General features: G+C 41.9%; 1 protein-coding gene across 3 annotated transcripts in view; it reads right to left on the minus strand.

The window, feature by feature from the left end:
- wnt6b (wingless-type MMTV integration site family, member 6b) overlaps nt 1-16,149 on the minus strand; it is a 51,502-nt gene that overhangs the window by 27,839 nt on the left and 7,514 nt on the right. For all 3 annotated transcript variants that reach the window (XM_061792390.1, XM_061792387.1, XM_061792388.1), the window contains one exon: nt 3,374-3,594. In XM_061792390.1, the coding sequence (XP_061648374.1) occupies nt 3,374-3,594 (221 nt within the window). The remainder of the gene's footprint in view (nt 1-3,373; nt 3,595-16,149) is intronic.

Consider the following 16,149-nt stretch of genomic DNA (forward strand, 5'->3'; position numbering starts at 1 on the left):
TTATCTTTCACTCAAAGTTAATGAATATAAATGTCTATGGCAGTAAATGAGTAAATGGGAAACATAAAATTCAATGTAACCAATATTATGTAGTTTCAAAAGCAACCAATTGTGTGTATTGCTGACACAGCACTACTGCTTTACGATCATACGGTACACATTTAAGGATTTATGAGATACGGTTCAGATACGTTAACAATTAAGTTATAAAGTCAGGTATAAATGGCTGTGGGCTATTACTGGGCAAGCTACTGCTCCACTGTATGAAAGCAGAACAGCCAAAAGTAGGCTCTCTATTTGGTAAGCACTAAGTCACGCTTGTATTCTTATCAAAGGGGGCTGCTTATTGAAGTTTTATGAAGTGTTGACAAACTATTTAACGATGCATTTGTAAACGGTTTAGAATCTGTTGATGAGCGTGCTTAGTCTGTATTACTTGAACGTTCTCCAAGGAGGAAGACTTGTTAGAATGTGAATCAGCGGTCCTTACAAGTAGATGCAGGTCATTGAGTGCTGCAAAACAAAAGAGCAATTTGGTCTTTCTTATAGACAGGCAGGAATGTGTGATTAATTGCCAGTCTGTCTTCTGCCGGTACATTCTTGCCCTGTCTTCCTGTCTTATTTTTTTTTTTTTATTATTGCTAATAGGATAACAGCCAAGATTCAAAACCCTAATGATGGAATATTGATAAATGTTAAATGATCATAGGACAATCATCATAGGACAACAAAAAACAGGTAAGTGCAAACTTCCAAGATGTCTGAGAGATGACGCCCGAATTGACTCAACTCTTGTGTTGGTAATGAATATTCCTTTCTCCTGTTGGTCGAGCACACAAATAAAGGCCTTGCAGTGTCCCTCAATCATCTTTCTATGAACAGAATCACAGGATAGGAAGAACAACAAATCTTGGAGGGCCTACCTAGGGCAACCATATTGCAGACATCAAAGAGCTGCAGGAAGATGCTGGGAGATCTTAAGAGGAGATATTACTTGATCATTTCAAGCATGCCCAATCTGATGAAGAGTGGAAGCAGTCACTTGTGAATATGTCTACGCTCTGAGACAAGAGCTGCCCTTGTCTTCTAGACTGGTATTAGACAGGCATCTGACCTTCAGTTGGCACGAGACCGTCTAGTGAGGTCAGAGGTTTAAAACCCTAACAACCCCTGGGTGGAAAATTGGATATTGTATTATTACTATATAAGGTTCACTCACTAGGAAGTCCATCCATCCATCCAGCCAGCCGAATATCCAGTGGTGCTCCCAGTGTTGGAGAGTAACGAATTACACGTAATGACGTTGCGTTATTTAATTACAACATTTACACAATGGTAATATGTCACATTACTCAGAAAAAGGGGTAATTACATTTGCTTTTGGAAAATTATTTCTAAAAACAGCTGCAAAAGATCTGATGTATCGAATAGTTTTGTATATGTTTTTTTCATTTCGACTTCCTCCTTCTAAAGCCAACGCTTGTGATTGTCTCTCTCTGGTCATGTACCATTATGCTGTAGTCTCAAACATGACATACTGGTAGTTTTTACAAATATGACCTTGAAGACTAGCAGTACATATGTTGAAGGAGGGGATATTTGTCCTGTTTTTTTGTTTTGTTTTGTACTGCATGTTTGAAACAAACTTCAGTTAATCAATCAAGCGACATCTTGTGTTGCAATCTATTAGTTTGTCTGGGATTTTGAAAAGGTTGCACCCATAATGTATAGGTACATTTTGAACACATAAAAGAACATGGACTTTTTGCACACTTTTATCTTTAAAATATATGGAATATTAATGGCATCACTTATCTGGGTTGTCATTTGAAGTGCGATAGTGCTATTGTCTAAATTGGACACATTTGTCATGAGGTCAACATTGTATCATGTTTTCAATATGCTGTGCACATTGCAACAATGCAACAACAACAACAAAATTTACCATGTATTTACATTTCATCATGTTCTGTCATCAGTTTATTATTTGGGTAAAGAAAAAATACAGTATGTGGTTAATTTTAAAAAAAAAAATGTTTTTACCTACATTTTAGAGGAAACATCCAAGCATCCCGTTGACGCTTTCACTCAAAATTAAGAAAAGTATTCAAAATGCAATCAAATGTAATGAGTTATATTACTTTGAGAATCAAATTGAAACAGTTACACTCCAATTACATTTTCAACAGGGTAAGTTGTAATTGTAACCAACTACATTTTGATTATCTACTGTACATGGTTGATAGTATAAATTGGGCCTATAGTATGAATTTGTACTCTAATGCCCACTGGGGATAAGAATTTTTAACCCACCCTGAGCTGTTTCAAAAAAACAACAATAGTGTGTTCACTTTGAACATTCACCCATCTTTTCTTGCTTTACGCGCGAACTCCTGGGGCAATGCTCGGCGCTAAGCTAACTTGCTCCGCACGAGCTGCAGCTGACTACCGCGGCTAAACAATGTCCTAGCATGTCTTCCCCAAGTAACTAGTCCTCGCCTCCATAAGCAACGGTTTTTGATAAGTATCATCACTAAAGGAGGTCAACAGTGAGCTAATCATGTGACACACCAAGCAAGAAGAGAGAAGGCAGAGAAGCTATGCTCAACGCTAAGCTAACTTGAAAAGTAGCGCGGCGAAACACCAGAATATGCGCTTACTGTATGTGGTACAGTACACTTTGAACAGAAGTCTGAACAGTGTGGAGAGAAACAGCAAATTGGCAGGTAAATTCAGTGTTTAGAGAGAAAATATTGGAACAGCTGCACAGTAGGCACACATGACAAGTATATTAAATTATGTTATGGGAATATATAACACATTTAGAAATACTTGCATTATTATTTTTTGCGGGCGGCACGGTGGACGACTGGTTAGAGCGTCAGCTTCACAGTTCTGAGGAACGGGGTTCAATCCCCGGTCCCGCCTGTGTGGAGTTTGCATGTTCTCCCCGTGCCTGCGTGGGTTTTCTCCGGGCACTCCGGTTTCCTCCCACATCCCAAAAACATGCATAAATTGGAGACTCTAAATTGCCCGTAGGTGTGGATGTGAGTGCGAATGGTTGTTTGTTTGTATGTGCCCTGCGATTGGCTGGCAACCAGTTCAGGGTGTCCCCCGCCTCCTGCCCGATGATAGCTGGGATAGGCTCCAGCACGCCCACGACCCTTGTGAGGAGAAGCGGCTCAGGAAATGGATGGATGGATGGATTATTTTTTGCACGATATTACATATATCGTTACCGTGAAAGGATTCAATTCATTCAAAATGATCAAGTTATCACTCTGGCTTGATATACCAATTGCATTAAACCTGTTAACGGGGAAAGGTGTAGAATGAAAGAAACAAATCACAAATTCCATGTATGGTTACTCACCTTGTTGCAGTATTTTGCCAAAGTACTTGTTGTGGCTCGTGCAGTTCCACCGGCGGTACCTGAACTGGTACTGGCACTCCCTAATGCCCAGCCTGGCTCCTTTGGCCACCTCGCTGATGATTTCCGGCTGAGTCTGACAGAGCTCGGCCTGCTTCCCCACCAGACGCTTTGCCTTCCTGCATATGCTGTTAGGATCCATCAACAGTGGACTGCCCACCGCCCTGGACAGGATCAAACAATATTAGTTAAGTACAATAGGCGACGCCTGTAAATCATGCAGTAAATACTGTACATTGAATGGTGATTGCAAATTCAAGCCATTAGTAGTGTCATGGTTCACATAGTTGACTTTCATGCAGTCGGTTAAAAGGTCACATTCAGAATTCTCCTGTGATTGACAGCCAGTCCAGGCTGTAGTGTACCTTTCACCCTAAATGAGCCAGATGGTTGAAAATGGATGGATGGCAGTGGAAGTCTCTTAACCCATTCAGTGCCGTGTACGTTTATATTGGTCAAGTGGAATCCAAATGTTGACTGCCATCGACATAACTATTTATCAAGTACGTTTTTCAATGGGTAGGCGTGGAGGAGGGTCTCGCCCAGTTTGTCTGCAGGTTTGTAAAGCGCTGTCAAAATGAACGGATCCCTGTAGATAGCAGCGTTGCATCGTTTTGGGTTTAAGACCGGCACAGATTTTGAGATTAGGGGGTGAATCTCGGCTCGTCACATCAATTATCAGGGAGATAAATGACAACAGTTTGGAAGTTGGACAAGTTGAGCCAACGCACACTTGAACAAAGTATGTATATGCATTTAATGGCTGGTTTACACAGTTAACCAATTTTATTTGTTTCTCCGGGTGTGGTGTATGAAATGCTGTGAAAATGCTTTTATTTTCTTTACAGTCACCTGCTTTCCCCCCCCAAGTATTAGCCACCTGTCCCAGTCCCTCAGTGCCACCCCTGGTCATCATGGCAACGAAAGCCATACTTGCCATTAGCATAGCAGTATATGAGACAGGGTGTCCAGTCGCTCGCTTGCATGAGAAGAGACCCCCCACAACCCCCCGCCCCCTGCCCCCAGCAAGACAATACATAGGGTAAGGTAGGGTAGGGTAGCTGTAATTCTTGAAAGCAATAATGACGCCTGAAAACTGGATTAAATTGTGTCAGGGAGAAAATGAACAATACTCTTTTAAAATGAGATTTTTGGTAAATCTTTGGCCAGTGTGCTCATGATCAGATCATAGCTTCTGTCTGCAAACTGACTGAATGAATGAATTGTTTAGTCTAACGTAGGGGTGGATCAATTATTGGCCGGGCCGAATCAATTATTGGCCGGGCCGATTATTGGCATTTTGACGCATATCGGCATCTGCCTTTTCATTTTTTTTTTTTTCGTTTTATCCGACAGCCGATAAGAGAACAATTTAAAACTGGGTTAACTTCAGGGAAATATTTATTTATTTATTAAAATTCTCAGTTAACTTAACAAGAGCTGCTGCTGACCCTGGGAACACTCTGCACTTTTTGTTTTTGTTTGAACATGACAACAACGTGAAAGATGAGCATGACGCTAATACTGAAATTTTGGAAAATGTTATCTATTGAATTTGTTATTTATTTGTTGAAGTTTTCATTTAACTTCATAAGATATGCGGCTGAGCCTGGGAGCTCCCTGCACTTTTTGTTAGAATTTTAAAACAACGTTGGATATTGTCTTCAATTAAAAAATACTACTAATAATAATAACATATGGCAAGTCTGAAGAGCTGTTTAATAAACATATGCTTAAAGGCATTTAAACAAATTGTTGGACTCTGTATTATTCAAACTTTTGATGCTAATATTCTCTACTCTAAGTCTCGTGTTTATTTCAAATGCCTGCATCATCAGTCATCACCTCTCTCTCAGTCTACCTCGACTTTGACTTTGCATCCGAGCAGATGGGATCCATATCAGCAAATATGGGCGTGGAAAACCAAATGTAAGCCAAAAAAACGATTTTCACACACTTGCGCCTCGTATCTGTTCATCGCCGACACCTGAAATCATTCATCGGCTTCTTGAGTTTGTTTGCAGAAAGTAGAACAAACACTCTCGCTGGGAGGACTGATAACAAGAAAGACACACATCTGGACACCTTTAACTCTCAACAAAGACACACAAAAAACAACCTGACTATATTTATAAGTGATCTCTCTGAGTTGTTAAAAGTGAGTATGTGTGAGTATTGAAAAAAAATTAAAAAAATAAACGTGAGCGCATGTGTAAATTAGCAGGTGCTAGAACAGTACTTAGCAACACAAACTCCCACTCAACAACCACTTATTATCTACACGCTGTCATCAGGATGGGCCTGTGTCTGTGTGTGTTTACACATGTTTGTGTTTGTGTGTTTTTGTGTGCGTTTGTGTGTGAGAGAGTGAGTGAGAGAGAGAGAGAGAGACAGGCAGGGAGAGAGAGAGCATTAAAGAGAGAGCGTGAATGAGATAGTGTATCAAAAAAATGAGAAGTCCACACATGTAAGAGTCTTAGTGTCTCCGTGTGTGTGTGTGTGTACATGCGCACTATGTAGTGAGCTCAGTCAGCAGTTCACAAAAGCCCGTTTTACAGCAGGAGGCAAAGAGCAGTAAACGTACTCAAGTGTTACTTCTGGGTCCACGATGGAACAGTAGCAAGGGTTGAGGAATTTTGTGAAAAAACATGAAAGGGCCATGGATGAAAAAAAATTCTACGCGTGAAAGATTGTGAAATAGAATGCTCCAATAAACATAGTCAAAGGGAAAACACTAGCAGCACATTTTGGAGAATATTACATAATTCATGGATTCAACATGCAAAATAAAATTTTGCATTAAATAAAATAGCGCTTGTCCTTATTATGTTACATGAGTACATTGGGTGGCTGTCCAACACATTCATGAAGCGCCCGTATGTGTGAATTCTCTTAAACTATTCTGGTAATTCCCAATGAGTGAGTTTAAATGGTTTTTTTGTTTTGTTTTTTTTAGACAGAACAGCGAATATGAAAATGGAGTGAGCTAAGGTGAAAGAGTTCATTGGCGGAGATATTTCCAAAAAAGGGGTGTATCAGTCAGATCGTGACATGACTGTGGGCCGAGCATTCTTGCCCTTGTTTGGAGACGGGTACACTACATCAAAGTTTGTGTCCCTGCAAGGTGTGACGAGTGTAGACTCATAAAAGATTTGAGAAAATCAGTTGTCTTAACCTGTTGTTACAGAGGATATAAAAAGTCGACAATCACTCTTTTTGAGATGTAAAAAAAAAAAAGAAAAAAAAGTAGTATTGACAGTATAAAATAAAATAACTAATTAAATAATAATCAATATAATGCCTATTCTAGTGTAGGAATATCAAATGCAGATGGCACTTCATTTGTTTGCATTGAGGTGTGCAGGTTATAGGTCACATTGATGGCGGATTTTTTGGGAAATGATCGATCTTACTTGCCCTGCGATTGAATGGCGACCGGTTCAGGGTGTACCCCGCCTCCCGCCCGCAGATAGCTGGGATAGGCGCCAGCACGCCCGCGACCCTCGTGAGGAGAAGCAGTAAAGAACATGGATGGATCTATCTTACGCTCATCCCCAAAAATGGCCATTTGAACAGGGGTGTGTAGACTTTTTATACCCAATGTACACTCTATTGACAAAAGTATTCGCTCACCTGCCTTGACTGGCTTCAGCAAACACCAAAGCCGCATTCCGCTTGGCCAGCCGGTACCCATCAGCTGCCTCAGGAGTCCCACAGGCCAAAAAAGCCCGATAGGATTCTTCTGCAGCTTGACAGCATCCCTCACCGCTGGTGTCCACCAGCAGGTTCGGGGATTGCCGCCACGACAGGCACCGACCACCTTACCGCCACAGCTCCGGTCGGCCGCCTCAGCAATGGAGGCGCGGAACATGTTCCACTCGGACTCGATGTCCCCCGCCTCCCACGGAACATGAGCAAATTTCTGTCAGAGGTGGGAGTTGAAACTCCTTCTGACAGGGGATTCTGCCAGACGTTCCCAGCAGACCCTCACAATACGTTTGGGCCTGCCAGGTCGGACCGGCATCTTCCCCCACCATCGGAGCCAACTCACCACCAGGTGGTGATCAGTTGACAGCTCCGCCCCTCTCTTCACCCGAGTGTCCAAGACATGCGGCCGCAAGTCCGATGACACGACCACAAAGTGCACGTGTGGACACCCTTATGTTGAACATGGTGTTCGTTATGGACAATCCGTGGTGAGCACAGAAGTCCAATAACAGAACACAGCTCGGGTTCTGACCGGGGCGGGCGTTCCTCCCAATCACGCCCTTCCAGGTCTCACTGTGATTGCCCACGTGAGCATTGAAGTCCCCCAGCAGAACGATGGAGTCCCCAGCGGGAGCGCTCTCCAGCACCCCCTCCAAAGACTCCAAAAAGGGTGGGTATTCTGAACTGCTGTTTGGTGCACAGGCACAAACAACAGCCAGGACCCGTCCCCCCACCCGAAGGCGGAGGGAGGCTACCCTCTCATCCACCGGGGTAAACCCCAACGTACAGGCGCCGAGCTGGGGGGCAATAAGTATACCCGCACCTGCTCGGCACCTCTCACTGTGGGCAACTCCAGAGTGGAAGAGAGTCCAACCCCTCTCGAGAGGACTGGTACCAGAGCCCAAGCTGTGCGTGGAGGCGAGTCCGACTACATCTAGTCCCAACTTCTCGACCTCACACACCAGCTCGGGCTCCTTCCCTGCCAGAGAGGTGACATTCCACGTCCCTAGAGCCAGCTTCTGTAGCCGGGGATTGGATCGCCAAGGTCCCCACCTTCGGCCACCGCCCAGCTCGCACTGCACCCGACCCCTATGGCCCTTCTCACAGGTGGTGAGCCCATAAGAAGGGGGACCCACGTTACCCTGTAAGGCTGTGCCTGACCGGGCCCCATGGGTGCAGGCCACCAGCCGCTCGCCTTCGAGCCCCACCTCCAGGCCTGGCTCCAGGGGGGGCCCCGGTGACCCGCGTCCGGGCAAGGGAAAACCAAGTCCATCGTAATTTTCATATAATTTGATCAATGACAGTAAAGACATGGCCCACTGAATTTCCTTTTGAGAAACAATTCATTTTACTGATATGAGTATTTGAATTATTGACCGTTGATATCCATCAAAAGGTCCTAATTGTTTATAATGACTTTTAATGTCAACTGCCTTTACCGATAATTGTCCCAAATGAACTGAATGATTTGCAACAAGTTTTGTGAAGATCCTAATTACATTTTTGGATATACAGGATTTTTGTCATACTGCTTAATATGCCTTATATACAGTATGCACAACATACACAAATTCATTTTTTTCTTCTTTTTCCTTTTTTTTTTGGTTCTTTACGTTCGTTGTTGCAACACACCAGAAGGATCTGTGATCCGAAGTGCCAGGATGAGGCAGTCCTTTTACATTCAGACAGTTGAAGAGCGCAAAATAAATGGTCTTATTTCTGAGATATGAATGAATATATACAGTATGAATTCGTCAGTGTCGGAACTCCAGCATTGCATGTATTTACCGTTATTATGATTGCATAAAAACAAGAGTGCAATGGGTTTAATGAATAGTTAGGTTCATTTATGCACTTGTTTCTGCAGAGTTTGAGGGGCAACGTAAATTTGGCAACCTGCACGATTTTTATGAAGCTCTTTGTGTCTTGCCTGTTATGAAAAGTTTGTCTTTACCGTTATAAAAAGAAGTGTATTTCAATGAGCCACCAACATTTGCTCTGTCAATAAAGATTGCTTTTACTATGAATGGGTAAAATTTGAAAACATCAATAACTTTGAAACTAGGACTTCAAATATAGTTGTTAAAGCATGGGAGACATTTACTTATATAAAACCAAGTCAGCATAAAAACAAAAGCTAAATTAGTTTTTTAGTATCTTTACTGTTATCGATCAAATTATATGAAGATGAAAGGAATCAAACACAATTATCATTTGTTGCAATAATTAACAGACCACTCATAAATACATGCAGCATGTGCACAGAATCTTGTATATGCAAGCAGTACATTTGCCCATTTGCTTCTAACAGGTGAAGCCCCCCAGGTGACCCCCCACCCCCCCACCCCCCCCACACACACACACACACACACATGCAGTTAAAAGCTTGCAGTCACTTGTTAGAAGCCCCTCAGGTCCTGAGCATACAAAGTGCCAGTGTTCCTCAGGGTGTCATTCATGACATCCCTTCCTACGCGGACAATGAAACAACTGAGAGGAATTTACAGGAGCTGAAATTAGGGGAAAAGGGCTTAAAAGTAAAAGCTGTCCCACATGAATGCTTTGTCAGTTTGACATCAAAAAAAGGAGTAGAAAACAAAACAAAAACAAAAAACGCACAGATAAAGCCTTGACAAGCAGGATTTCAAATACTGCTCCCATGCAACATTTTTGGAATGTCCTTTGAAAGTTTTTATGATTTGCAACGCTTGCTCATATTGAAGAGATTTTATCCACTCATATACTGCTTGAAGTGCAAAAAAAATATCAACTTCAAATGACTATATGACGATTAAATGGCTTATTCATTGGTTGTCCAGCTGCGTGTTAGGCCCACAAGATTGTGTGCAAAGTGACCTCAGGTTTCATTGAGGATCTGATGGTGCTGTACTATATGGAGCCCCTCTCTCATTTTTTTTTTTTTTCCATCCCTGCCTAATCCCTCAAGTATGCTGGAGATGAAGACAGTCACGACAGGCGCAAGTCTGACACACCACAGTGAGGCCGAACATGAGAGAAAGCGAGAGCACATTGAGAGACGGCCGGCGGGGCTCCACGTGCGATAAAAGTGGCAGCGACATTCAACAAAGACAATAAAGCACAATACGAAGGATTATTCTTATTATTTAAAAAAGTATTTTTGTGTTCAATTCTCACACCGAGACTGAGACGTACAGAGAGCAACTTGCTAAGATCCTTGTGTGAGATATGTGGCTCCCTGCAGTGGTTCGCATATCCAGCACATACTCTTTGTTAAATCGTGCTGCTTTTGTACCTCACAAGTGTTTCTAATGCAAGCAATTTAAAGAACAGCAATTAAAAAAACATCAACAGCAGGAAGTAAGCGCCACATATAAAAAGACATTGCGTTGGTTTGCTCCTAAGTGCTTGGCACAATTGCACATGCCAAGGCACTGACAGCCCAAAGATAAATGGGATGCACTTAGACTGTGCCTTCATTCTGCAAGGAGCTCAGACTCCAAGCTGCCATGGAAGGCAACCGGCCATCAGCATTTATTGTTGTTCAGTGTGTTGCTCAAGATTGCGCAGGAGGCAGAGGTTGCAAAAGTACTCGCACTCTGTACTTAAACATGCTACAGTATGTACCGTATATGCAGTTTTCGAACCGCTAGCAAGGTTTGAAGGTAGCCTCACTGAATGACTAACCCACCCGTGCCCTCACCCCAAACCCCCCCCCTAGGAAGAGGCCAGCAGTGTTGGGAAAGTTCAAAATTAAATTCACCATTCCAAAAATGAACTAGTTCATAGTTGTTTTTTTCATTTTTCTCACTATCTTGCTGACGGGCTAGTCCCCTTAAAATACTGCCATTTTATTTTCCCATTGTTGCCGCCCATTCAGTCCACACTAATAGCCAGCTGCAGCTTTCACCCTACAATCTCAAAAACACGAGGACAAACATGTTGCTTGAACGGTCATTTTTTTAAAATGAGGAATTAAAACAAAAACAGGACTTTTGTCCTTAGTGTACAAACAAAAATATGCAAAACAATATGAGAGGAACCGTGGTGAAAGGACATTGATAACTTTTCATTCCCAGCAACACTGGCTGACCATATTAACACACCAACTTTATGTATTTTTACCCTTGATTTTTCTCAAGAGGGAACTGTCCAATTGCTTGTTTTCAACTTTTGTTGCTAACAGGGATTAAATAATCTCACCAAGAAACTATAATAGTCTTCTTTGCGCGAGGCTGCGGTGTGTCCTCGCAAGCGTCCGTGTGCGCGGTAGACATTTGCAAATGATTGTCTGTCTGTACACTCTCTAATTGGCTATTTTTATCATGCTGTGCCAAGTTTTGAAGTAATAATTCAAATTAAATCAGAAGCATTTGATGGGGCCAGAGAAGGGTGATTTTTCAAAAGATCATTTTCATAATATTCTACTGTCAGGCCATACAGTTTTAACATACAATCTATGTTTTGTTTTTTAACCGCAAACTCCCATTTAAGTAGAGGGGAAAATAAGTTAAGTTAGTTAAGTAGAAGTACTGTTTCAACCACAGTACTAATGCCCGTCGCAAACCAAGCCGAATGCGAAGAGAAGACAAGAAGAAGAAAACAAAAAAAAGTTGCCCGAGATGGCCCGATACACATTTTGACTAGTTCAAGATGTGTTTTATCATATTTAGAGGTGAAAAAGGAGATAAATTGCAGTTTATTTTGAAAGCGATATAACAATCAAATGGTATCGAAGAACTGTAAACTGTATTTCTAATTACATAGGTATCTGGGCCTAAAAAGCAAAGTGTGAAAAATACACCTTACCAATATCCATCCATCCATTTTCTGTACTGCTTATCCTCACTAGGGAGGTGTTTTATTATTTATTATTACCAGATTCTAAAATGTGAAAATGCGGGGAAGTAGAGACATTGTAGAGCTGTGAAAGTAGCATTGAGGGTACCACATTACATTTTTTTTCGTAAGGATGCCTGGCTAGTTGTTTGAGTTGTAACTTAAAACAACGACAAAGTGTTTTAGCACATGAATGGTAAGAATACCAAAAGATATTCAGCAAATGAATTGAGGATTACAACGCAAGTTAAGGCTTCACAACTTATTTTAGCAATCCTCCATTACAGTCTCCATGCAAATGTGAAATCTGAAAACATCTCATTGGACACGCAAGAGGTCCTAGCATCATGCAACAACACATCATTGCCACATCAGTGGTTTTGTGCTTGATCACATCTGTAATTAATTTTTTCATGATCATTACTATTCCTGTATTCTATTACTATTGCAGTTCAGTCGTTGAGCTCAATATTACGGAATGGAGAGAAACAACCGCTCACCAAATGTGTTGGCGCTAGGATTAGTAGCCAAATCACGAAGAAAAGGAAAGTGAGTGTCAGAGTCACAAAAGGTTGTTGCACACTTAAAGTAAGCAATAATAAAGTACTTAAAATAAATACACCAGTTGCGGTGTAAATGGACTAAGCTCCTGTTTTTATTCAGTAATGTACTTATACTGTATGTGTATCATTTAGCTGTCAAGAGGGAATTCTCAACTGCTTACTGCATGGAACATCATTGTCAAGTTTCCAAGAGGATGGAGTACACGAGCCAATAACTGACAGCATTACAATATCGATGCAGTAATCACATCTGTGGTCAAGCGTGAGCTGTCTTTACTCAACTCGACATTTTTACAGAGCACTTTAAAACAATCATAGCTGCACACAAAGTACATTATATAAGAATAAAACACATGAAAACAGTTAAACATGGGGCAAATTGAGTTATCTTGTTTTTTCAACAACAAAACCTTTCCGCCGTTCAATATAACTGACGCTGGGATGATGTGACTGACTGGCGAGTGGGGTGGCCAACAAAGTCATCGGGGTGGCCGTGGCCCTGATGGCACTCTGACTGTGAGATGCCGGGGAATAAATATGCTCCCCGTCCCACAACGGACTGCCTCCAAGTTGTGTTACGCCCTATTAAGTACTGTGAAGTTGAGCTGTGTGCACCCAATTTGACTTTGGCCATCTAAGTTTCTGATCTGCACCATGACTTCCACAACAAATGTTTTGACAATTTCAACCTCTTGCTGGGCACCCGTAGCAATCGCCGACTGTCACATTCACCCAGCGCTCACGGCCATCCCATTTTGTCCACTTGGGCCTGAAACTGGGCTGGCGTGGCCATCAGTAACACAGCGTAAATGTACAGTGTACTCACAGGCATATATATATATTCTTTATCCTCTGGGAAGAACAACAAAAATTTGGCATCATACATTGCCATGAATGTGAGTATGAATGCTTATTAATCTTAATTAGTCGTAAGTGGCCCATCGCTTTTGGCAATAGCCTGTTGACGATCAGTGTGCTGAAATCATGGACTTAATTGACTTCACTCATCTGCATATGGCTCTGACTTGGCCACCTGGGGTCAGTATAATACAGACATACAGATATACATGAAGGAGGGGGTAACAATTGCTCACTAAGCTGCAGTACTATGAGTCGTAAGGAGAATGTTCTATGCCTGTGAGTAATGTATCATTTTTCCATGTGTTGCTCCACTGTGTTCAAATAAACGCTGATGATATTCGTCAGCCCATCTACGGTGTTTCGGACTTATAGCAAAGTGAAATACACAAAGTGTAATTGTCTTTGTTTTATGTTTAGTTTAACAGTAAACGTCAAGCGGAGGTTGCAATAAACAGCTTCAAGCCTGTTTTTTTTTTTCAAGAATTGTTTACTATCTGCCAAACGTTTACTTGTTGTTAAATGAATTGTGTTAACTGCCACCACACAGCGCTCGTATCTCAATTGTGGGTTTTTTTGCTCACAAGTCAAAGCAAAAAATCGAATGACAGTTCATGTCTTGAAAAAGTCGGGTCGTTCGTATTTCAAGGCGCCACTGTAATGGAGCCTATATATTTTATTGTGTGCGTCCAAATTTCACATTTTATCTAAGTGCAAAGACATTTATCCTCATTTCTGACTTAAGGGCTCTAAACTGCTGACTCATGGAACAGTTTGGGCAGCAAAGTGTTCCATGAGTTTAAAAAACAAAAAAAAAATACATTTGTGATGGGCCCACTGTTGTATTCTGTCAAAGCTGATTCATTTGTCAAAATGGAAGCAAAACCAGAGCCCAGTTCTGCTCCGTCTAATTAGAAGACCATTCAGACTCGTAGCTTCAGGAAGGCATCAGAACCTAAAACCCAACAGGCCAGTGTTAAGCTTGTATTCACTGACCACTGTTGACGTTTCTGATTTGCTTTCGCCGACCAAAAATGTCGGACTGTTTTTGCACTTCTATCAAACTTTTTCAACATTCTTGGATCCTTCTCTGGCATGAGGACATATTAAAGATTAGAAAGAGGGCATGCCTCTCGACAAGCACAGACACAAACACACACAGTCATGCATCACAATTCAGTTTAACACCTGATGCCAAACCCACATCGTCATTTCATCTTTATCTGTGCCCAACTCTCTGCTTCTGATTAGACATCAAGCTTTCAGACCGTGGACGAGATAAGATCTGCTACACTGAAGACTCTTCTGAATACTAGGTGTGTGTGTGTGGGTGTGTGTGTGCGTGTGTATACATGTGTGTGCATGCATATGGTTGTGTGTGTGTGTGATTACAAAGGACACACACATAAACAGGGAGACACAAGAGAGGTCTTACATACAGGTTTGTGTGACCACCTGTGGGCCGATGGCACACTCCATGCCAGCTGTACGCCACATCGTGACACACGTACGCACGCGCACACGCTTAGTCCCTGTAAAGTGAACATAAGTCTTCTAAAGCTGACAAACAACAGAGAAGAGTTGTTAACAACCCTGCCAAAAATGAATGATTAAAAAAAAAAAATCGGCATTTATATAAAATGAAATTTTCAAATCATAAAAAATTGAGGCGTTGTCTCCACTTGCAAACGCTGTGGGCTTGTCTGCTGAATGCGCTGAAACTATGCCCGCTCAGCTATCAACTGTCAATCAAATACCACTCCGCTACGCCCTGGAGAAATGGATGCCACTTCGTCTAGCACCTTTCTTTTGCCTACACTAGTGCTGGGCGATTATATGATCTTGATTACTGATCGCGATAAATTTCCCGTCGATCACGGTGATCCGCAGTGTTTTTAAAAAATTGTGATAATAATCTAGATCTGAAGACAAACAATTGAAATATATATATATATATATATATATATATATATATATATATATATATATATATATATATATATATATATATATATATATATATATATATATATATATATATATATATATATATATATATATATACACACACACACACACACACACACACACACACACACACACACACACACACACACACACACACACACACACACACACACACATAGCCGCGGCACGGTGGCCGACTGGTTAGAGCGTCAGCCTCACAGTTCTGAGGACCGGGGTTCAATCCCCGGCCCCGCCTGTGTGGAGTTTGCATGTTCTCCCCGTGCCTGCGTGGGTTTTCTCCGGGCACTCCGGTTTCCTCCCACATCCCCAAAACATGCATGAATTGGAGACTCTAAATTGCCCGTAGGCATGACTGTGAGTGCGAATGGTTGTTTGTTTCTATGTGCCCTGCGATTGGCTGGCAACCAGTTGAGGGTGTACCCCGCCTCCTGCCCGATGACAGCTGGGATAGGCTCCAGCACGCCCGCGACCCTAGTGAGGAGAAGCGGCTCAGAAAATGGATGGATGGATATATATTGCCAGCTTGCCTAACCTACACGTAACTAAATTTATCCGCTTAAAGCACAGGTACCAAACTCAAGGCCCGGGGTCCACACCCGGCACACTACATCCTTTTTTGTGGCCCACGAAAGCAAATCATTTACATCAACTTCCATGATTCTTGCTAAACTTTGTACCAAAATTTCCAATCATCATATGTAATAAATAATACTGTTGAGATATTGAAGACCCCTTATCAAAGTAACAATTGTATGGTCTCGCAGTCATAAACAGCTCGCTGAG

This window comes from Phyllopteryx taeniolatus, chromosome 12, assembly GCF_024500385.1.
Source record: "Phyllopteryx taeniolatus isolate TA_2022b chromosome 12, UOR_Ptae_1.2, whole genome shotgun sequence".
NCBI classification, from domain to species: Eukaryota; Metazoa; Chordata; class Actinopteri; order Syngnathiformes; family Syngnathidae; genus Phyllopteryx; species Phyllopteryx taeniolatus.